The sequence below is a fragment of the Sturnira hondurensis genome, unplaced genomic scaffold, assembly GCF_014824575.4.
Source record: "Sturnira hondurensis isolate 20B ecotype Veracruz unplaced genomic scaffold, ASM1482457v3 Scaffold0021795, whole genome shotgun sequence".
Lineage (NCBI taxonomy): Eukaryota > Metazoa > Chordata > Mammalia > Chiroptera > Phyllostomidae > Sturnira > Sturnira hondurensis.
In genome coordinates, this window is record NW_028094426.1 from 9496949 (window position 1) to 9521157 (window position 24209).

Below are 24209 nucleotides of genomic sequence, written 5' to 3' on the forward strand. Positions count from 1 at the left end.
AGGAGTGAGAGTCTGAACCCAAGACTGACACTAACAGCCAGTTTCACCTCAGTATTTATAAACTACCTAATATTTGTGATTACTTGGTTGCTCTCATAATTCTCCCAAGAAATTCACTTCCAAGCACATGTCCAACATTAAGAGTCACTGACTATTTCCCAATAATTTTCTAAGTTCCATCCAGCTATTTCACTTCCTCTCTATATTGAAATTTCATTAGGAAGTACACCACTATACTCCTAAAAGATGCAGCTTCTCCTCCCTTACAGGCCATTCTGGACTTCACATATGGACTTACAGAATGACTGAAATCTCAGTGTTTCCCTGAAGTTTTGATTTTTACAGAAAGAAAATATCTCAGGGGCAAGGAAACAAAAAGTCCTTCACAGTTACACTCTACCTGGCCACTCCCTCACCCTTATGAAATGGACTCAACTCTATCAGCCTAAATCAAATGTTGGGTTCTTCAGCCTCTACCTATACCTCTTACTTCACCAGGCAAAGTCAGTCAGGAATCCACACGAGGCTCATAAATACTTGTCAAATTTGGAGAATGAACAAATACATGTATACACACACTTACATATCAAATAATATTGTGAATTACTCCTTAAATTAACAATACTGTTTGGAAACTGTCATCTAAAAATGAGTTCTTTCATCCTTTTCAGTCAAATTAACATCTTAAATAAATTTGCTAATAGACAACACTTCCCACATCACGAGACATCTCATTGCCTAGATCTTGACTTTACTACTACCCATTCGCATGAAAATACACCGTAAGACTTACTAAGTCAAACTTGGATTTCCAAATACACAGTCTTTCGCTCTAACATATTCTGAGAAAGTATCTGATCAGAGTGTCTTCAAGCCCCTACATGTGCCTAGCGTTCAGAAAGAATCACTAAGCCTTAGAGAAATTCATCAAGAAGGTAGAAAACTTTGGCACCCTGCTCAGCAAAGACCCAACTCTCAGTCCTTTGGGAAGATCTGATCAATTATTCTAGGAGCTAAAAGCTTCGGAGAAAACCTACGTAAGTCCTTCCTCGTCAGAGAATTAGTGAAAGATGTTCCTAAATTAAAATCTGAAAATGCTCAAAAATGCCCTGCTATTTGACTTCACATAAGTTAATAGAAAATATTATTCATAAAACTGCTACCCAAGCTGGGTGTTGCGCTGCTCACACAACTTAGAGTCTGCAAGGATACGTACGTGCGGAAACAGACCTGCACACAGTTAAACCTGTCAAAATACCATAAACACAATTTAAATGCTACAGAATAGAACTAAAAGTCATAACCTGTTTAAATTTGTTTGTCTGTTTGTTTGTATCCTCATCCAAGGACTTTTTTTCATTACATTTAGAGAAGAGGAGGGGAGAGAGAGACACATCACAAGAGAAAAGCATCGACTGGTCACCTCCAGTGCACACCCGGACCAGGGACTGAGGGTCAAACCCACAACGGAGGTATGTGTCCTGACTGGGACTCAAACCAGCAACCTTTTGATCATGGAAGGATACTCTAGTAGAGCCAGACAAGCCAGGGCATATTTGTTTAAATTTAAATATGTTAAACTCCAGAAAAAAGGAAAAAAATAAAAGATGTTAATGGAACTTAATGGTTATATAAAATCTGTATTTATTTTTCCTGAAACCTAGTTCCCATTACCACTGCCTGTACTCAAGGTCCTGCTCTCACCACACACTACCCCACTTAAATCTCACTGCGGGAAAAATCCATCATCAATCATTCGTACTGTACCCAAGAATTTAAAATATACAACTTCTCCCAGGAACATTTACCTTTATGCTTTACCACTAAGGTAAGATGCAGTAAATTATGAATGACATGTTTTATGAGGGGTGTTAATAACTAATTTCCTAAAGTTTGGGAGTTCACATTTATTCCTGACACTTTACCTTTTGGGCAAATATTTTGTAAATGACCCACTGAGACTCACCACCATTTTGCAATTAAAATTTGTATATTTATTTACTTTTTAAATATTTATTTATTTTTAGAGAGAGGGGAAGGGAAGGAGAAAGAGTGGAGAAAAACATCAGTGTGTGGTTGCCTCTCATGTGTCCCCTACTGGGGACCTGGCCTGCAACCCAGGCATGTGCCCTGACTGGGAATCGAACCAGCGACCCTTTGCTTCACAGGCCTGTGCTCAATCCACTGAGCTACCCCAGCCAGGGCAAAATTTGTATATTTAAATTTTGAAACTGATGCCTACTATCCCCAAAACACATTCCTAGTTCTCAAATAATAGTGTACAAGCATGTGTCTGTGATTACTTCCCTAAAACAGTCACGGGTTGGCACCAGTAAGACTCACTGAATGAACACTGACTCTACAGAAGTCCAGCATCCAAGGAATAGGAATTTCAGGAGAAAGTTAAGAAAATGAAAGGGAATTATCGACTGATTAATTACCAATTTTCAAAGATGCTAATCACAAAAATAAGTTAGAAAAAAATGAAAGAACCTGGGATGGATAAATTTCCATCTGGGGAGGAAAACCGCAATGATAAATACCATTAATATATCCTCACAGGCAGGAGAGGAAATCACTAGGAAGGTATTGAGTACACATCTAGTTTCAAAGCCCGCTGCACCCGAACACGGCAGCTCCAACCGCCCCAGGCTCTTTGGACTTCTCATGAGTCCATGCTACTTTCCACTCAGCAAATACCCTTGTTCACAATCAGTTAATCTTTAGTTTTAAGGTCAGAACTTTCCAACATCCCTATTATGTCTTGTGAAAGAGAGGGCAAGTAATTGTCATTACAAGTCCCTACCTTTCAGCACCAGGCCAGTTGCTCTCTACTTGTAATATCTCATTTAATCTTTACAATTACTCTATGACTTAGCTTTTATTCCTTCCATTTTTAGGTGTGAAAACTCAAAAATTCATAATTAGAAGAATCAGGATTTAAACCCCATGGAGTCTGAATTCAGAGTCCAATTTCCTCTCAAAAAAGAAGCTCTACTTAATTACAGTGGATTGAGCGCGGGCCTGTGAACCAGACAATCGCGGTTCGATTCCCAGTCAGGGCACATTCCTGGGTTGCAGGCCAGTTCCCGGCAGGGGCCAGTTCCCAGCAGGGGAGCACAAGAAGCAACCACACATTGATGTTTCTCCTCCTCTCTCCTTCCCTTCCTCTCTAAAGATAAATAAATAAAATATTTTAAAAAAGAAGCTCTACTTAATTAAATGGGTAACCATCCCAACACACATATCTTTTGCAGAAAATTTAAATCTGTTGTCTAGAATTACATAACCAAATTCTCAATCTTGAAAAACAGATCCTCCTTTGAAACTGAAGTAAACTAACTTTTGAAAGAAAAGTACAAATAAGCATTTCATGTGTAGCTACTCTCAGTCCTATGCTTTTTTTCCAATCCTCACATGAGAATATGTTGATTGATTTTAGACAGAGGAAGGAAGAGAAAGAGGGAGAAACATCGATCCACTGCCTCCCATACGTGCCCCAACTAGGGATCAAACCTGCGACCTAGGTATGCGCCCAGACTGGGAATCAAACTCCCAACCCTTTAGTGCAAAGGACAACACTCCAACCAACGGAGCAACCTAAGGCGGTACTAGACGTGTTTTATGTGACCTTCTCACTACCCTTGGATGTGTAAATACCAAGTGCTTCCCGGATCCCTACTCACCAGAGCCTCATGCTATTCCACTCCTGCCTTTATCTTCAGTTAAGTATATTTTTAAACACATGCAGAAGGGACCTGGAACGTAGGTGTACCCCTCCAGCAGCAGGTGTCTAACACGTGCTAAAACCCTGACCGCAAGCAGGCACGACTTGAGTAGATGTTGTCTCCCAAAACGAACCAACCAACCCCCGCCTGCCACGATGGAGCACAATGACCAGCAACCCCGTCCAGGAATAACCTGTTCAAAACGAATGTGAGTGGAAATCATCACCTGCTGGGGGCTGACTCAAAGCACTTGCTCCCACAGCACCTGCCCCTCCGCAATTGCTCCTTGGAAGAAGTTCTTTTGTGGCATGGGTTTTGACAAGGTGACTGGCTTTCCCTGTGCTTTCAGATGCTCTGTGACAAACCATCCAAAATGTCAAAATGCCACCTCCCTACTTTAGGAAAGAAATCACAAGGTGCGCCAACGCCAAAGGTGGTCTGAGTCGGGTGTACAGTAACACCTCCAGCCACGGGGCGCTGGAAGCAGACCCCCTTGTGGGGCTGAACGGGATCTCAGCTTCTCCACCCCCCCCCACCCCCCCCACCCCCACCCCACCCCCCGCTCCACAGAGCCAAGTGACCCTGAAGCAGTCGAGAAAGCGATACAATCAAGTCAGCTCGCTAAAGGAGCTGGCTCTTGTCCAGTTTTCAAAGAAGGCTACTGTCTGCACGGAGGGATTTCACAGCTACAGATTTAAGGTCCACTGTACAAGACACAGAGTGAAGAGAAGTCAAAATGGCAAGATTTCAGGCGCAACAAGATCCCTGCCACCCAACATTCCCTGTGGTTAAATATTTCATATTGAACAATTAAAGTGTCATTCCTTGGCACTTATGAAAGTCACCTTCTCCGGGAAAAAGTAGCTCTTTATCGGGGTGCCCTACGGCCCTCAGGCCACCAGCAGCCCAGGATAACTGTGAATGCAGCCCAACACAAAATTGTAAATTTACTTAAAACATTATGGAAGTTTTTGTCCTTATGGTGATTATGAGTCACAATGTATTTAAAGCGTGGTCCAAGACAACTCTTCTTCTTCCAGTGTGGCCCAGAGACACCAAAAAAGGCTGTACACCCCTGCTACACCATCAATCTCGCACACACTGGTGGGAAGTGAATTTTCCGTTCTCCTCCCAGACAGCTTTTAGACAAGGGGGAAGGCACCCTCACAGCAGACAATTTGCCTTGCCCAATGTGACTCGATGGGCTGGGTGACTTCCCACAAAGCAAAAGGTCGCCGCAGGCTGGATTCTGGTCAGCATACATGCCTGCATTGTGCATTCTGCCCTGGCTGGGGCACAAGCAAGAAACAACCAATTGATGTTTCTCTCTCATATCTCCTTCTCTTTCTCCCCACCTTCCCCTCTCTCTAAAAATAAATAAATAAAAATCTTAAATAAAAAACAAACAGTAGACACCTCATAGGTAGGGAAATCATGTAGCAGGAGGTACTACATCCAGAGGCAAATTTCTCCTTGCCTTCTAAGGGACATCCTGGACATCAGATGACCCTCAAATTACTCAGGGGCTAACGATACGAACAGGTTGATCTGGGCTGTTGGCCTTTCTCTGTTCTTTTTATTGCTTGCCCATAGCACTTCTACCATATAATCCAAAATGCAAATATATGAAGAGTTGAATATCAATAATTTTTTGTTCCAAAATTTTTATAAGAGGGAATGAGGAGCAAGAAATTTAAAAATTATTAATTAGAGCCCTGGCTGGTGTAGGTCAGTGGATTGAGTGTAGGCTGCGAACCAAAGGGTCGCCAGTTCAATTCCCAGTCAGGGCACATGCCTGGGTTGTAGGCCAGGTCCCCAGTCAGGGCTGCATGAGAGGAAACCACACACTGATGTTTCTCTAACTCTTTTTCCTTCCCTTTCCGTCTCTCTAAAAATAAATAAATAGAATCTTTAAAAAAATTTTAATTATTAATTAGCCCTGGTGGTGTAGCTCAGTGGATTTAGCATGGGCCTGCAAACCAAAGAGTCGCTTGTTCGATTCCCAGTCAGGGTACATGCCTGGGCTGCGGGCCAGGTCTCCTCAGGCCCATTAGGGGGCGCAAGAGGCAACTACACATTGATATTTCTCTCCCTCTCTTTCTCCCTCCCTTCCCCTCTCTCTAAAAATAAATAAAATCTTTAAAATAAATAAATAAAAACTATTAATTAAAATAACATTTGGAGATTATTTCTAGATTTCCTATGTACCTTTACTTTGGGTTTCCAATTAAGACAGTTAAATGAGCAGCTGGTCATATATGGAATATGAGGTTAAATGAATAACTAAACCATGAGTACATAAAGAGGCAATGTAAACTTCAGGTTAAGAGCAGTCCCTAGAGTCTCACAGACCAAGGCTGCGTCCCAACTCACGGCTCACTTGCTAGCAGGATGACCATGGGAAGGATGCCTTACCTCCCACAATTCAGCTCCCTCACTTGTAAAGTCAAGACAAAAACAGCATTGGAACTACATAAAGTTGTTGGGAGATGTAAAGAACAGGCTAAGGCATGTACTTAGCCCAATGCCTTGCATTTCAAAAGTACTCAATAAATGTTAACTTCTATTATAATATTCATATTACTATCTTCATTAAGGCAAGAGGATCTTCCTTTTAAAATCTCTTAAGTAAATCAATTTTAATTCATTAGCATGATACTAATCAAGTAGTTATGTAACAATATAATGTTTGTCTAGAGATTTATTTCCAAGTAGTATGGAGAGAATCACATGGCATCATTCTGCATTTACTTTAAATACCACAGCACAGGCCTGGCTGGTGTAGCTCAGTGGATTGAGCTCGGTCAGGCCTGTGAACCAGAGTATCACGGTTCAATTCCCAGTCATGGCACATGCCTGGGTTGCGGGCCAGTTCCCAGCAGGGGACGCACAAGAGGCAACCATACATTGATATTTCTCTCCCTCTCTCCTTTCCTTCCCCTCTAAAGATAAATAAATAAAATCTTTTAAATAAGTAAATAAATACCACAGCACAGAAGGAGGGCTGGGAAAGTCTGGGCAGCAAAATCGGTGTCTGCCGAATCTGGGGGGCAGGATGTGAGCTCACCACACCAATCTCCGCACTTCTAAAATAGTCCTGACCAGTGTGGCTCAGCTGGCTGGGTGTCATCCTCTGGGGAAAAGGCATAGGTCACTGGTTCAATTCCCAGTCAGGGCACATACCTGGGTTGTGGGTTTAGTCCCCAGGCAGGATGCAAACAAGAGGCAACTGAGAGTTAGTTCTCTCTTTCTTTCTCCCTCCCTTCCTCTCTCCCTAGAAATAAAATCTTTTAAAACTAAAATAAATAAAATACAATAAAAGGTTAAAAATAATCAGCTGGTCCGTCAATATGCATTTACAGAGAACAATCTATAAGAGCCTAATACTGGTGCCATGAGATAAGAATTAACCATTGTTTTTTTAAAAAAAATCAGACAGGCATTGTCTTTACCTTTCTGGCATGCTGCCAAGAACCAAAGACTAAGTAAAGAAAAGGTCTCTGCTCTATAAAGAGAGATTTCAGAGTCGACAAAGGCGTTGACGCACCTGACTCATCAGAAAACCCCCCTCAGCCTTTCTCAACCAGGGTTCCTCAATGAACCAGGGAATTAAAAAAATGATATGAATGACTATTTTTTCACTCCTCTCAATGCAAAACCAGGACCCTCCTAGATACACCAGAGAGAAACTGACTCACTCTTTAGAACAGATGCCCTTGGCCAGGAAGGCTTAAATCTCCTGCAGACGCTAATGGCGGAAGGCTGCTAGAACCTCCACTTCCAACCCACTTGTTCTCAGCTTACTCACCACTCCAGTAACCTCTGCTCTCTTGTTTCTAGCCTGGTGCCTATTGGAAACAGCAAATCGGAAGGCGGGGATCCGTGCAAGAGAAGCGTCACAGCCTCACTGCCGAAAAGGGCCCCAAATATGGATTAAAAAGACACTCAGTGAACCAAAAAGCAGAGCCGCCCAGCCACGTGATTAGAGCAAAGAGGCTCTAAAAGCCTCAGGGGTCCAATTTGCACCTTTTATACTAACAGTTAATGATTAATAATAAATACTTAGAATACTGAGCACTTGCAAGGAATTACATGCTTGTAACAATGACCCTCCAAGTCACTGAAAACAATGAGATTCCACGCAGCGCACTCTACCTCAGGCAGGGACTGAACCTTCAGAGTTCCATTTCTCCATGCGAAAATACTGAACGATTTTAATTCCCTTCTCATTTTGTGCTTTCTCAACAATTTCTACAATGACTATTCTTTTTTTTTTTTTAAAGATTTTATTTATTTATTTATTTATTTACCTTTAGAGGGGAAGGAGAGAGGGAGAGAAACATCAATGTACGGTTGCCTTTTGTGCATCCCCTGCTGGGAGTTGGCCTGCAGGGAACTGGACTACAACCCAGGCATGTGCCCTGACTGGGAATCGAACCGCGATCCTCTGGTTCGCAGGCCCGCGCCCAATCCACTGAGCTACACCAGCCAGGGCTTACAATGACTATTCTTAAAGATATTTAATTTTAGGAAGATTTCATCCCAGATGCATACATTTGAGTCTTTTTGTCATATTTAAAAGAGTAAAACCTTCACATTAATTTGTTCTCCAAAGTTCAGAGATAAGTATGCCTCTTAGGTACTACTTATTATCGTTGGTGTTAAGAAACATGTCATCGAAATGTCGAGAAGAAAATTTACAGAGAAAAAATTCAAAACAACATGGCCAAGGCTGGGGCCAAAATGCCGGGGTCCCACCCCAAGCGCTGTGTATCCCTTCCAGGTACACCACAACGTGCGGAGTGCAGCGTACAGGGCCAAGGACAGATTCTCCAACCTTCATTCCGTAGGCTGCCGAATTTCAACTTGTTCTGTAAAAGTGACTATTGTAAAGCACCTAAACAATCTAACATTCTTTAAGGCAGCAGAGAAAACTCTGCTATTCTCTGAGGCATCTTTGGTATTATTAGCGCCACTGCCGACTGTATGAACTCTCTTGCTCATCATCACTCTCGTTACATCGGACACAGTGACGACGTAATTACTAGGGTAACATTACAACCAGTCACAGTATTCATCTACCGACCGAAATTGTGATGTTTTCCTTCCTGGAGCCAGATCTACGGAGGTGTTTTTACTCATAAAGACACATCTTAGATCTTTGCCTAGCTCAAGGATTTCCCATAGTGTTTGTAAATGATTATTCCAAGGTTAGTACTAAATACAAGGTTGGCTGGTTCATCACTTGCAACAGAGCAACTGCCTACTGTTGTTGCAAAGTCTGCTTTCCTCGCCCAGAGTGCAGCAGTGGGCCTCCCCGCGGAGACGCCAGTTCGATGGAGGGGCGTTTCTCAGTGGGACGGCCTCCCGACTTCTGCCCGTCTCTTCCACGAAGACGTGGACGCGCTGAGTACACAGCAGGCACTCTACACACTCGTGCTGAATGGAAGAGTTTAAGGTTACCGTAATCACTGCCTCCTGAAGAGTCAAAGGTTTTAAAAAGGAAAAGAAACTCTGCTTATAAAGGTATAAGACTAGACTACAGGGTGGAGCAAAGTTGGGAGGGTATGAAACTATGTTTTTTGTATTATGTATTAATTATTCTTATTATTTTACATATGAACAACTATAAGTCTAATTGTGCCCAACCCTGAATGTTTGTTTCTTCTCTGGAAAATTACCAGAAGCAGTTAAGTTTTCCTTACCTACTGAAAAAGTAATAATAGTTTCCCTCAAAACAAAATATACGGAGTTGAACTCCTAAACAAGTACAAATATAATGAGGATTTTACAACCTACCTTCCTCCACAACACAAACTCACTCATTTCCAAGGAATCAGGACTGTGTCTTTTTTCCATCAAAACCTTAACTACATTACTCTTTCTCGTAGACAATTTCACATCTTCAGGCAATGGGAGACCTTTAGGGTCTGTTCCCTCTATAACAGAGAATGAAATGCGTATCATCTTTACATGGTATTGTACTAACCAGAAGTAAATGTACTAACTAATAAACTAACAAGTCTGTTTATTTAACTAAGAAATACAGGAAAAAAATTTTTTTTTTGCTAACAAGCGCTGTTTTAGCTCTTTTCTAGTACACTGGAAGGACCCAAAGTTCCCGTTCCTGCCCAGAGAAGAGCTGACCAGGGGCAGGAATGGGGCTGACTTGGCAGGACTCAGCACGCCGACACCCAGACTCTGGTGGGGACCAGACGATCCCTGCCTGCACGTCTCCACTTCCCTTCCCTGTCCTTATAAAAGCCACCCGACTTGACCAGAGAGGTTAAGATGGTTTTAAGGACAGGAGTCCACCACATTCTCAGGTCACCAGCCCCTGAATAAGCCTCTTTCCTTTTCATCAGCATCAGTCTCAGGAGTACAGGCTTCTGTCTCAGCACCCTTCGGAACCTGTGTTTGGCAACACCTCCAGTCCCTAAGACCAAGGAGAAGATATGCTCATGTGAACTTCCAAGATCACCAGGACGGACACTGGTTGTATTTTTCCATTAGCCACTGGCATTATTTGAACAAAATATGCACCTTGGTTGAAATCCAGTGCACCATTCTGATAGATGCACCTGCTTAGCTGCCTTACCCTCCTGAGTTTTCCAATTTCTCACTCATTTTAACAATTACTTACTTTTTATTATTTTTATTGTTGTTCAAGTACAGTTTTCTGTCTTTTACATTACTTTCTTAATCAGAAAATACAAGGCTAATTTCTCCCCAAATTAGTTCATTGCAACTTTGCTAATAAAATATGTAAAACTATAATAAACATCTATAGAAAGGTAAAAGTGACTGAGATGGTTTATCAAAAAGTGGTATATAGTAATTTAAGATTCTCTGAATCTCTAATTAATCTGGGAAACTCTACAGCTTAGAGCAGGGTCCTTCTGAATGTGCAGTGTTCATGAAAACCACCTGGGGAGCTTGTGAGAATGCAGGTGCCCGGGCCCCTCACATTACCGTGGACAGTGAAAACTGTAGTGGAGCTCAGGAATGTGCATTTTTAAACAAGCACTTCAGGTGGTTGTAATTCAGGGCCACAGCCCAACGGAGCTCCTACAAAGCTAATGGCAAGAGAAGTTATGCAAAGTATCAGAACAAACCAGCACAGAGAGAACCTGAGTTTCAATTCCAGCACTGCCTCTAACCAGCCATGTGGACCATCCGTTTAATTTCCCTGCATCTTAATTTACTCATAACAGAGGGTGCTGAACTGATAGCTTAAATGCCTTCCTGCTATGAAATATTGATATGTTTTTTTTAAAAAAAGAGGTAACTATAAATGTGGACACTATTATTTTTCCAGAAAATAGAGTTTGAAATATTCATAAGCAATGTTTACTCAAGGATTTCTACATTAGAGATAAAGAGTCTGTATATCTGAAGCATTCCAGATACCCAGCTGAATGGCATATTATTTTAGGTATTTTAATGAAATCACACACACACTCCTATCCTGCAGCCATGGGGCAAGAAGCGTGACCATTTTGTGTTCAGTAGAAAAGCTTATCTGAATCTGGGTTACAAGAGCAGTTAATTTGGCTCTTTTAACCAGCCTTGAAAGCACCACAATCCTGACATCATTAACCACATCCCAAATGAACCAAAGCACCTGTTAAGTGACACCTTTTTAGGAGGTCATTACCAGAGGCTACTCTCCTCTGAGACTTTGCTGCAGGGAGAAAGGCCTGACTGTAAAAAGACAGCCAGAAGTTGCAGCCAGAGTGTTCTCGATGTTTTAAAAAATCAGAACAGTTTGCTGGAGCTGAGATGAAACATTTATCCCTCTCCTGCAGCCACTTTGGTTTCCAGGGAACCGACTGCTCGGGCTGAGGCGGGCTGAGGAGAGGTGCCTCCGCAGACGCGCGCACGACACACACGAAAGCCAGCTGAAATTTTTCAAAGTGCCTTTTTATGCCGTTAACTCAAAGATGAACACATTTCAAGGTGACCCAATCCTCAAGTGACAGACAGTGTTTTAAAAGGGCCAGAGCTCTCCACTTAAACAATTTCTAGTGACACGCTCACACTGCATCCTCAAGGGCTCCACCGGCTGTCTCATTTGCTAGTCTGTCTTTCCTGGCAGAGGCGTCCCACTTTAAGTGAGTGCTTGAAGTTTGTCTTCCTTCCTAACAATTAAACTCCACAGGGCTTAGATGCTTTACAAAAATTTTTTTAACTTAGCAGGTACCATGGAGGACTTTAATTATTCAATTATACAACAATCCCAAATTATTACTTTGTAGTTTTTTCTATTTATCCCAACAGTACCAGAATAATAAAACACAGCCTCATCAGTCATGCTTATAAGCAAACAGTAACAGACTTCTAAGGTAAAATCAAAGTTGGTGTTCCGAAAAGGATGCCCGATTTAAAATCTAACAATACACATAACCACTGTGCTGATTCTGTGTGTGTGTTTCACACACAGGATATGACTTTCCTTTCTTCCTCACTAAAATACTGCTCTTCGTCACCACAGCCAAATGAGAAAATTACGACAGCAATCTGAAAACGAGGCTCCTATAGTTGGTGAAACATGCGGGCCGGTTTTGCTCAGTTCCTCTGCAGAGATGACTCCCTGTCAAAAACACCTTTTCCCAGAAAAGCACCCCTGGACTCTGTGCATTCCTCCCTCCTCTGACCACTCCTCTATGGTCATTTCCATCTCACTACAGTGATTTCTAGGACTGTCCCCCTTAGGGGACTGTGAGCTCCAGGACAGCAGGGCCCGGGGGATGCTCAATTACGTACACCAGCCACCAGCATGAACAACAAGTAACAGATGCCAGGGACAGTGGGCACAGCACTTTGGGGGTTTTTCTTAATTTGTATAAATGTATAATATTAAAAACAGATTCAAAATTTTATTCTGGTCCTCTCCTACTTCCTAAACAACTGTCCTAAATGGGCATGGGAGGAAGGGGGATGTGAGCCTTGTAGACATTTGAGCCAGGCTGGGGGGGCTGCTTACTATGGCCCACAGTGGGGTGGGGGAGCCTAAACAAGTGAGGGACGCACTCATTCACGGGGGTAGCCCAGAGTCTCATCACAGCACAGTGGGCATCTGCCCAGAAGGGAAGCCAAACATGGAAACTCAAGACAAGCAGAATAAGGAAGCCATCCTCGTGGACGGGGAGCCTGACACAGACTGATGCACAACTACCGGGGGTGCCGACGGGGGCTGCAGCCTGACGCAGGAAGAGGACAGCACCCAGCACCTGACTCACCCAGGCGTCAGAGCCTGAGAAAGCCGAGTGTCCACTGTGGGTGGGTGTGCACTGCCCCTTATGTGAAGTTCCACATAAGGAAGAGAGAAAAATGGAATAAAGCCGGTGGTGTCACACTAGAATTGGAGGTATCACTGTGAACTCACCGTTTTCACCTTACGGAGATACACTGGGTTGGCCCAAAAGTCCGCATGGTTTTTCCCGTAAAATAAAGGACGCATTGTTCATTTTTGCCAATAACGTTATTGATTTAGATATTTTGAGTATGTAGGCTCTCTCTAGCCACATTGTATAACATTGATTTTTCTCAGTTAATGTCTCCATTTGATCACTATCAACTTCAACTGGTCTGCCCAACCATGGAGCGTTGTCCAGCGAGGAATCTCCCCCACGAAACTTCACCAACTACTTCTGACACATTTGATCAGTCAGAGCACCTTCTTCATACTCTGCACAACTTTTTGTGTGTGTTTCAGTTGCATTTTTACCTTTCTTGAACTAATAAAGGATAATATGCCAAAAACATTGCGTATTTTCTTCCATCTTCTATATAAAAATGGCTACACAAAAATGTACCAATTTTGATTTTTTTAAATGCATGCTGATATGACAGCTATCACAATACAACCTAACAAAATTATTTTGAATGAAGTTAAAGACAACTAAGCACTACTAAAGCCATTTTATGGAAAAAATAGAAACTTTTTGGCCAAACTACCTAGATGAATACAGAAGAGTGTGTATGTGTGTGTGTGTGTGTGTGTGTGCGCGCGTGTGTGTGGTACATACATTCTCCAGCTATACCAAGTAACAGGCTTGGGAACAGAGACACTCCAGTCACCATGAGCATACCTATTGCCAAGATCTTGACATCTAAGTACTATTATTCAAGGAAAGAAATGTTCCTTGGAAAAATAGCTGACTCTAGTGCTAAGACAGGGGGGAAAGTATTAAATAAGCCTGGAATACCTGCACAGCCAGAAAAAAAGGAAGTACTTTAAAAATAATGCAGTATGTCAAAAAAGAGAGAGATAGAGAAAGGCCAGGGTAAAAGGGCTCCCCTTAGCAAACTCTAAAACAATTTGGATATTAAATAATATCAGTAACAACTCAGGAAATCTCAACTATATACTAATATAAACAAGTAAAATGAAAGTTTGCAGAATAACAGGGTACCTAAACAGTTTCAAAGTACTACCTTCAAACAGAGCTATCTAATTTCTTAAATAGACAAAATGGAAAATAACTATTGATACATACCATATTTGCAATTATTTTCATTGTACCTCTGTCCTGATGCCCAGCTCCCAAACCAGACCAACTCCTTAAAAGCAGGGACTATCCTTGTCCACCTTACATCCCCAGGGTAGTAACACAGTACACAACTGGTACCCGGTAACTATTTGTTGAATGAATAAATGTGCTTCAGAAAATGCCAAATCCCATCACAGTTCTCAGCATGGCAACGAAGCAAAATGGATAAGTTGCCCTTTCTGTTCTGACTTGGATTACACAAAGTGCCTTTACAACGCAAAACAGTCTTTACGTTCCACATTAATCATGACCTCTGATGATTTCAATCTGTGGATATGTGTCTACAACAATCTCTTGTTAACATAATGCAGGATATCCATAGAATTGTCCCCATGCCCTCCCAATTAAAAGTCAGTCTTCAACTACCTTTTTCCTGTTGTTTTTCAGATACCCTTGGAATCTCCCTTTTGCCAATTATATCTCAATAAAAAAGAAAGCAAAGATGGTTTAACTGTATTTCTTGAAAGAAAAAAATAAACGTGTAAGTTTAGGGGGAAAAACAGGGCATCGTCCTCTGTGGGTACAAAGTCACATCCCTGAAGATCACATCCCTGAAGATCCAAAGTAAGACCTACACCCCACCCCTGGGCCCCACCCACCGTCTTTCAGGGTCTTCCAATCTAGGGAATATTCCTTTGTAACTAAAGTCCACATTCCAGAGACAGAACCAGAGCTTCATACACAATTTCCTTAAAGGCAGTGACTAAAGCGGAATCAACTTGGTAAGGAAATCAACTGTCTCTATAAAAACACATCCTTACCATTCACCAGAAGGTCTGGACCACCTCTAGACTGTTTAATTAAAACAGATACTTTTACAGAAGTAGTTAATTTTCTCAAAATTAGCCTCTAAAAACAACTCTCTACATAATACTATTATTTATCAACACTTACTCGGTATCCACAATGTACCACATACTTCAAATCCTCTTATTTAATCTTCAAACCACTTTATGAGCAAATACTATTATAAACATTTTACAGATTAAGAAACATAAGCACTGAGTGATTAAGTAATGTGCCGAAGTCCCACAGCTACAATGAAGATCCATGATACAGATACCCAAGCTATAGAGCTTTAACTGAGATTCTTAACCTTTTGGCCGCATCGTGGTTTTGCTATGCTTTAACTACAAATTTTTCACATTTTTTGAAATAAAAAATGATTTCAGAATGAATCAGAACTAAGTTCCCTTGCCAGCAACATTAAATAATATTAACGAAATAAAAATCGTGAAATCATTCACTAGGCACTTTTACAAATCTTCATACCCCTAAAATCATAGGCAATTTTTGTAAATTACACAGTACAGGGGCCTGACAACTTTTCCACCAGCAAGGTCCCTTTGGGGATACAGCTGTGTTGAAATTATCTGCGAAAACGTGGATCACTCAGGAATTCTATTAAGAGTGGGCAAGGAAGTTATCAACTATTTTTTGTTTGTGGTTCGGGGGTTTGTATTTGTTCTTTTGCAATCCAGGAGCTAGAAGGTGGGTAGATGAAAGTCGAATCCCTTCCTATCCTTTCCGCTTAGAAAAAGAAGGCTTGGGGGCCAAAGACTGCGGGAACGTGCCCTCGAGGTTGGTCTTCCCCGTTCGGCCTTGGGGCGGGAGGGCCCCCGAGGGCCCCGTGCGTCACTGCCCCGGCCCGGCGGCCTCCTGAGCCCGGCCAGAGGCGCCCGGCTGGCCAGGGGCCCGGGCGGCGGCAATCCCCGCGCTGGCCGGGAGGAGGCGGACGCGCAGGAGGCAAAGAAGAGGGGTCCTTACCGAGCTCCGTGCCCGGGTTGCGCGCCGACATGGTGCGAGCCGCTGCAGCAGCTGCTGATTCCCCCGCCCGGTTCGCCTCGGCCTGCCCTTCCTCCTTCCTCCTTCCCCCTTCCCGGCCACCCCTCGGGAACCGCGTGATCGCCCCGCCCCGTCCCCTCTCGGGGCGGAGCCGCGCACCTTGGCCGCGCGGTCTGGATCCCAAGTTTGCCCTTTGCGAGGAAGCCTTGCCACCGCCTTCTCTGGTTCTCTCCACGAGGTGCGGGACCATCTCCCCACCAGCTGGCAAAAGGAGTGCTCCCAAAACCAGTTTTAAAATATTTAAAATGCCCACCGCACAGGCTAACAACGTGAGAAACTTTTGACTGGGAGATGGCACACCGAGAGGGGTAGTGGCTCTGTAGTCTGGACAATAACGGGGTCCACGGGGAGAAGACCTGGTTTTTCAACCCTGTGACACCGTCCACGTCAAGTGCCTTACCGAGTTGCATTTTCCTCATCTGTAAGAAATGACCTCGACAGGGTCTTGAAGCCTGAAACTATGAATCTGGGACCCTAAGATTTTTTTTTTCAGTCTGGTTTCTGTGGCCAGAAGATTAAAATTGTCTAGAGTCGTTCAACATGGGCTACTTGGTCAATTAATTCATCTGTACTCACAGAGGGCCCTCCTGAAAGAAAACGCGCTTTCAAAAAAAATTTTTTAATACTTTATTTATTTATAGACGGGAAGGGGGGAGATAGGAAGAGAAACATCAATGCGTGGTTGCCTCTCATGTGCCCCCTACTGGGGACCTGGCCTACAACCGGGGCATCAAACCAGGAATCAAACCAGTGACCCCCTTGGTTCCCTGGCCGGCACTCAATCCACACCAGGCAGGGCAGAAAACGTCCTTTTAGATGTACGCTGGCATTTGAGTCTTAGATCAGTCCTGCCAAGTAGGTATTACATCTCCATTGCTATACATGCAGACAACGGAGTTCTTATTAGAAAGTCCTCCTGCTGTATTGGAAACTGAGTAGGCTCAGAATACATAGAACCCCTGAATATACCAGCAGTTCCATTTAATAACTACATGGTTCTAGCGATGTTATAGTCTACTACTTTGAAAAATGGGGATAATCAAAATACATTTGCCTGTCAAGTTGTCGCCTATGTGTAAAGCACCTAGACACAGAGAGGCATATAGTAGGTTAGGTGTTCAGCAAATGGAAGTTGTTAATATTATTGCCAGGTTCACAGGGCAACTATGGGACTAACTAGGAAAAGCTATCCCAGTCTTATTTCCCTCCTCTGAGCTGCCTCTCAGCTTCTCAATACTTTATTGTGAATATTTGGGATATGTCTATAAGGGGTGTCCAACCTGTGGCCTACAGGCTGCTTTTGGCCCAGGACGGCTATGAAGGCAGCCCAACACAAAATTGCAAATCTACTTAAAACATTATGAGGGTTTTCTTGTGTGTGTGATTATGTGTTACAATGTATTTAATAGGTGGCTCACAACAGCTCTCCTTCTTCCAGTGTGCCCCAGAGACGCCAAAAGGAGGGACACCCCTGGTTCTAGCCACACATATAACAACATTTTCCCTTTATTTTTATTGTAACCCTGAGGAAGACAAAAGCAGGCGCCAAAAGCCTACTTTTAGCCTGGCACAATTACATCACTGTGCTCTGCAGTTAAACATAAACAATTTCACAGAAGGCCACCATCAGCTAAGGCCCTTATGACCATGATAAATCAACAAAAACCAAGGCCATTCAGAATCATGTCTGAACACAGGAATAAAAAAAAATGAACATTGCCCAAATCACAAAAATGATCTAAGGGCCTCTTCCTATCCTGGGTAATGTAAGTGACGTCACTTATACCCATCATATACACATCTCTACCCATCAAGTTTTAGCCTTATCCTATTCTCCTTGTGTTTTAGGTAAGAATTAAGATAACTCGTCATAGAATTAGCACCACTTTCTGCCTGCGCTCCAATCCAGAGCAATGGCACAGTTCCTTGAAACTTCCCCAAATCACCAAGTACAAGCCCAAACCCCATGTCATTTCTAACACGATCTTACCGAGACACCTCACAGATTCCCATGGTGAGCATTCTCCCTCGTTGCAGTAAGTCAGTGAACACAAACTGATCCAACTACAGGTGTGTTCCTGGTGATCTTCAAATGGAGAACATTGACATTCTTAAAAGATACGGACAACAAACAGAATTCTATTTTTAGGGGCAGATAAACTCTAAGCCAAATTCCAAGCCATTCATTATACATTCATATATAATATGAATTTATTAAAACAGAAGAAAAAGCTGTGAGACTTCCAATTTAGCTGAAAAATCAGAAAGGGCAGCCTCCTACACAAACATTTTAGCAATGCATCTGACAAGAGTTTCTCAAGGACTTTTTCCTAAAATTGACCTATTGTACGGTACTAATCTGGAATTAATCTCTACAGTTTGAAAGTATGTTAAATTGGTAGCAGGGAGATAGTGGTGATAGAATGCAAAATACAAGTTTCTTTAGTGGAGAAATATTGCCAAGCTTTGCTTGGTGAGCTGCCCCTTTAAATGTATTGCCTTCTGAAATTTTGGGAGAGCCCCTAAGGCAAGGCCTGTCAGTGAAGGATCTACAGACCACTACTGCTACATTGGAATCCCCCAAGATTTTTCCAAAACCCAGTTCTAGGCTTCACACAGCCCTACTCCAGGGCCCTGGACTCTGCATTTTAACGAGTTTCAGCAAATTATATTTATGTAAGCTAAGTGTAAAAAAAAAATCATCCACCTAGGTACGAGGAGTGCAAACGATGCAAGCCAGTCTAGAAATATAGACCTAACTGGCACTTACGAGAGTACAACTATCTTTATTTTATTCTATTAATCCACGAAGATTTTGCATGTCATTTCTTTTTGTGGATTTTAATAAAAATTTTAAATCACCATATAAATTTCTGCTTCCCACCCGCACTCCTTCTTCAATTAAAATTAAATCTCCAGGAATGTGTAATATTTATCTTGAAGCTTCAAGAACCTATGTGGCCTGGCAGATAGGAGTCAAATTCCAAAGATCACTATTTGCTTGGTTTGTCCTATGTGTAGTGTCTATTACAGTACTTGGCACATAGTAGACCATGAATTTTTGTTAGGTAAGTGATTGCACATTACTGTCTGTGCTATTTCCCTACAGTGCCCATGTTTTATCGAGTCCAATTTCATTTGACTGTAGTCTCTTATTCTGATTTCTCAGAGCAGTCATTCCACTAAATTAATCCACTTAGACTACAGATTGTCAACCAGCATTTCTAAGAGAGATGGGGAAAGTATAGAAGCAGGGAGGACTAGTGAGGGTTATGAATATTAGAACTGAATTATTTCACAACTGAAGGAAGACCCACAGACCATGTAATTCCTACTTCACAGTGAAATAAGAAAAATAAGAATTATTTTGAGTCTTTTCTGAAGCTAAAGTTACCCAATTTCAAGAACAATTTTTTATTCTGAGACTGTGCATCACAACTTGGATTTTAAAATGTCCTTTTTTAAAATGAAGATTGTGGTGGTATTTTTTTTCTTTTCTAATAGCTTTACTTGGCATGTTTGGAAGTAGACCATTCCATCTTGCCCACTTCCCTATTCTTCTAACACATTAGTCCATCAAATCCCAAAGTTAGGGAATTACTGACAGATTAAATATATATTAGTTAATATCCTTATTAGTTAAGCCCTTTAGATCAATTATTTGGTATCTCCCCCAAATATCTAAGTGTAAGAACTATCATTTCCCCTTACAGATAAAGAAATTTGAGTCTCAGGGAGATTACTTTGTAAGTTCTACAGAACGATTCAAACCCAGGCAATTTAACCCTATAGACCACACTCACTGTGCCTGCTCTCTCTCAAGCCAAACTCATTAAACACACCATTTAACCCCTCTGAAATCAGGTTTCCCATGTACAGTTACGCACCACTTCACAGTGGGGACACATTCTGCGAAACACAGTTAAGTCATCTGGTCGTTGTGGGAAGATCAGAGCGCACCTACACAGACCTACATGGCACAGCGTATTATACACCAAGGCTACGTGGTATGTAGCCCGTTGCCCCTGGGCTACAAACCTATAGAGCCTGTTTCTGTACTGAATACTATAGGCAACTGTAACACAGTGGTTTCTGCGCAACTAAACAGAAAAAAGGTACAATAAAAACATGGTATAAAAGTTAAAATGGTGTCCCCTGGCAGGAATACAGACTGCAGTACTGGAAACTGCTTTGGGTGAGCGGTGAGTGAAGGTGAACGCCTAGTGAAGGTGAACGCCTAGGACACTACTGGACACGGCTGCGGATGTCATCAACCCTGTGCGCTCAGGCCGCGCTACGCTTATAAAACACAAGATTAAATCCAGCACGAGAGAAAATGCTGCAATCCAGAGATGCCGTAAACATGAAATGAGGCTGCCGTCAGGGTTACCTGGCATACTGTTGAACAACAAACTTCTATTTTAAAAAGTAGAAATAAATACACTCTAAAATAGTAAGGAAAAGTGTAGCTTGGTACATACATAAACAGTAACGTAGTTTATTGTTACCAAGTATTATGCACTGTACGTAAGTGTATGGGCTAGAATTCCGTGACTCAAAGTGCAGGTTTCCTCACACCAGCACTCACCACAGTGAGTGGTCAGTGAGTGCCGACCACAGGTAAAATGGCAACAACATTACCAGGTGTAAGAATTTTTCAGCTCCGTTATAATCTTACGGGACTACTGTCATATGCGCAGTCTATAAACTAAAATCAGTTATTTTCCATTTTCCAAGTTCCATTCTCTCATATAACTATGTAAAGTGATTCAACCGATACAATATTACTCATCAGCTCTGTTAGCTACAATACTCCAACCTTGTTTCCACAGGCCAATTTGTTAGATGCCTCATTTGTTTCTTCAGGAAGTCCATTGACTTTATTTTTTAAGATTTTATTTATTTTTAGTGAGGGGTAGGGAGCGTGAAAGGAGGAGAGAAACATCAATGTATGAGGTACATCAGTTGCCTCTTGCATGCACCCCACTGGGGACCCTGCCTGCAATCCAGGCATGTGCCCCAACTGGGAATCAGGCCAGTGACAGTTTGCGGGCCAGCACTCAATCCACTGAGCCACAGCAGTGGTCCTTTAAAGCACCACTGATCTAGGTGACACTGTCACACTGAAAACTGTGCGTTCCTATACACAAGGAAGCCAAGCCTCCCTAGAACGTTCCTGCTCTGGTAAATCTTCCTTAGGAATCCCCTTGGGGTAAGAGAACATGTAATGCAACATATATGGTATCCATAGTAAACATCCCTTTTTGTTTTAAACTATCCAGGTGTAATACACAAGATACTTACCAAACACATATTGTCCCTTGGTCTCCATTTTCTTTTCTTTAATAATTATTTTATTGTTGTTCAATTCGTTGTCTGCATTTTCCCTCCACCGCTTCCCCTGCCAACACCAGCCAAACCCACCCCCCCCTTTGTTTTGTCCATGTGTCCTTTATAGTTGTTCCTGAAAACCCTCCCATTATCCCCTCCCACCTCCCCTCTGGTTACTGCCAAATTGTTCTTGATTTCTAATGTCTCTGGTTATATTTCACTTGCTTGTTTCTTTTGTTGATTATGTTCCAGTTAAAGGTGAAATCATATGGTATTTGCCCCTCACCTCTTGGCTTATTTCACTCAGCATAATGCTCTCCAGTTCCATCCATGCTGTCAAAGAGTAGCTCTTTCTCTCTGCTGCGTCGTAGTCCATTGTGTAAACGTACCACAGTTTTTTGATCCCCTCATTCACTGATGGACGCTTAGGTTGCTTACAGCACTTTTGTGCTGCTATGAACATTGGGATGCACAGGTTCTTTTGAACGGTGTTTCCTTGGTCTCCATTTTCAACTCCCCATTTTGTTGCTGCTTTCTGAAAAATCACATCCCTTTCCCCACCACCCCCACCTCAGCCTCAAAGAAAAGGCAGGCTAAATTAATAATTCCATTTAACTTAAACTACCAAAAATGTAACCTGTAAATTAATATGTTACAGTATGTCTTCACTATACTGTTTTGTAGCCATTAACAAGAATGTTGAACTTTATTTACTAATGGAAAAACACTTACGAGAACTGATGGACCACATTCAATCCTAGTTTCTTGGAAGAAACCTCTGCATGACACCAAAACTGAAAAGTAAGGATTCACAAGGTGAAACACTACACATTAGGCAGGAATTTGGTTACCCTGACCCACTGCACATTAGAGCCTAAAAAGGAAGCCCCAGAGCAAAACTGCAGGGGGAACCAGTGGGTGGAGATGAGGGGACTATACCAGACCAGCAGGACTCCTCCCAGGTAATTAGTTGGGTCCCAGGCTGGCTGAGGCCGTTCAAGGGTTCACAGAAGCAAGGAGTTTGAGTAGGATCCTGCCAGGTGGAGAGGATGGTGTGCACGGGAGATAACTGGAAAATAATCTTCCTGGCCTGATAAGATTTGGTGCTAATGCAGAGCCTTGTTTCAACAGCGTTTGACTACTTCCAACATACCAGCCACCTTTCAATACCACCCTCAGTAGTATCACTGAAGACAAAAAAATATACAAAGTTACTTCAGACAGTGACAAGAACTATGAATAAATTGGGAACAAAATGAGTGACCAAAGAAGGGATACAGGGCTGAAGACCCAGATCACAAAACGATGAACCATGCAAATCTTCAGGCAAGAGAGCCAAGTCGCAGAATTAACAAAGGACGTGAAAAGGCCCGGAGAAAGAAAGCAAGCAACTCTGGCTAGAGCAGTGCAAGCCAGGGGAAAAATATACAGGTCACAGAAAGCTGGAGTCAGACCATCATAAACACACGGTGCAATACACTGGGAAGCCACTATGGATTAAAACAAGGCAGTCTACTGATTCTTCAAATCCTAACGCAATTCCTTAGTTCCGCTGTGTGGAGTATGAAGAGGACACAGGCCTGTCCAGGAGCAGAGAGAGAGGTTAGGGAGGCAAGAGTCTAAGTGAGAAAGGAAGGCAGGCTGGCCTCGGCGGCTACACAGGAAGTGAGGCAGGTACAGACTCAGAAAAGCCCGCTGGACTCCCATGTACACTAGATCCTGGGATTACAGAGGACATCTTTGCCTTTTAGTCTGAACACACGAGTATTAGGTAGTGCCAGCTACTGGAGTAACAATTTGGAAAGCAAACAGGATTGGTTGAAAAATTATAATGTTTTAGATAGGTAAGTATGAGATGCCTATGCAAGGTTAAGGTGAGACACTCAAACAGACCATTCAACTCTGGGGCTCAGGCAGGCAAGCCTCATATACAAACCTGGAAGCTACAGAAGATACTAAATGCCACAACCATAGATGATTTTTATTTTCCTTTGGAGACAGCAGAAGGTATAGCCCCGAGGTCAAAAGGAAATAGCAAACAGAGCAATCACAAAGGCATAAGGAAGACCAGAAGTATGGTTTCATAGAAGTGCAGTAAAATATTTCAAAAACAAGGACACAGACCACTACTGAATGCTGCTGAAGATTTTAGTAAAGATGAAGACAGAGAAGTAACCACTGGCTTAGAAACACGCTGGACACTGGAGACTTTCACAAATGCAATGATAGTACATACATACTTCAACTTTTTGCTAAAGTAAATTCTACCATAGGATTTAGTGCTAAGTGTGGTGCATAGACTAATGGTCCCCAAAATACATCCATGTCCTAGTCCATGAAACCTGTGAATGTTACCTTGTATAGCAAGAGGAACTCTGCAGACTTGATTAAATCAAGGACCTTGACCTGAGGATATTATCCAGATGGGTCCAATGTTAATTACAAATACCATTAAGTGAAAGGGTAGCAGGAGAGTCAGAGATTTGAAGATGCTATGCTGTTGGCTTTGAAGGCGGAGGAAATGGGCCTCCTTAACTCTAAGATGAATTCATGTGTTTTAAAGTTTTCTTTCTTTCTTTTATTGGTTCTAGAGAGAGGGGAAAGGAGGAAGAGAATCATCAATGACAGAAACATCAATCTGTTGCCTTCTGCATGAGCCCTGACCAGGGACCGAACCCACAACCCAGGCACAGTGCCCTGACCAGGAGTTGAACCTGTAACCTTTTGGTTTCCGGGACGATGCTCCAAC

At 42.5% G+C, this 24209-nt stretch overlaps 1 protein-coding gene across 1 annotated transcript in view; it reads right to left on the bottom strand.

Annotated features, from left to right (window-relative positions):
* Positions 1-16158, bottom strand: part of DERA (deoxyribose-phosphate aldolase) — a 96531-nt gene extending 80373 nt beyond the window's left edge. Inside the window, exon 1 of the mRNA XM_037033808.1 lies at positions 16052-16158. Coding sequence (XP_036889703.1) covers positions 16052-16082 — 31 coding nt within the window. The 5' untranslated portion in view covers positions 16083-16158. The remainder of the gene's footprint in view (positions 1-16051) is intronic.
* Positions 16159-24209: the final 8051 nt, after the last annotated feature.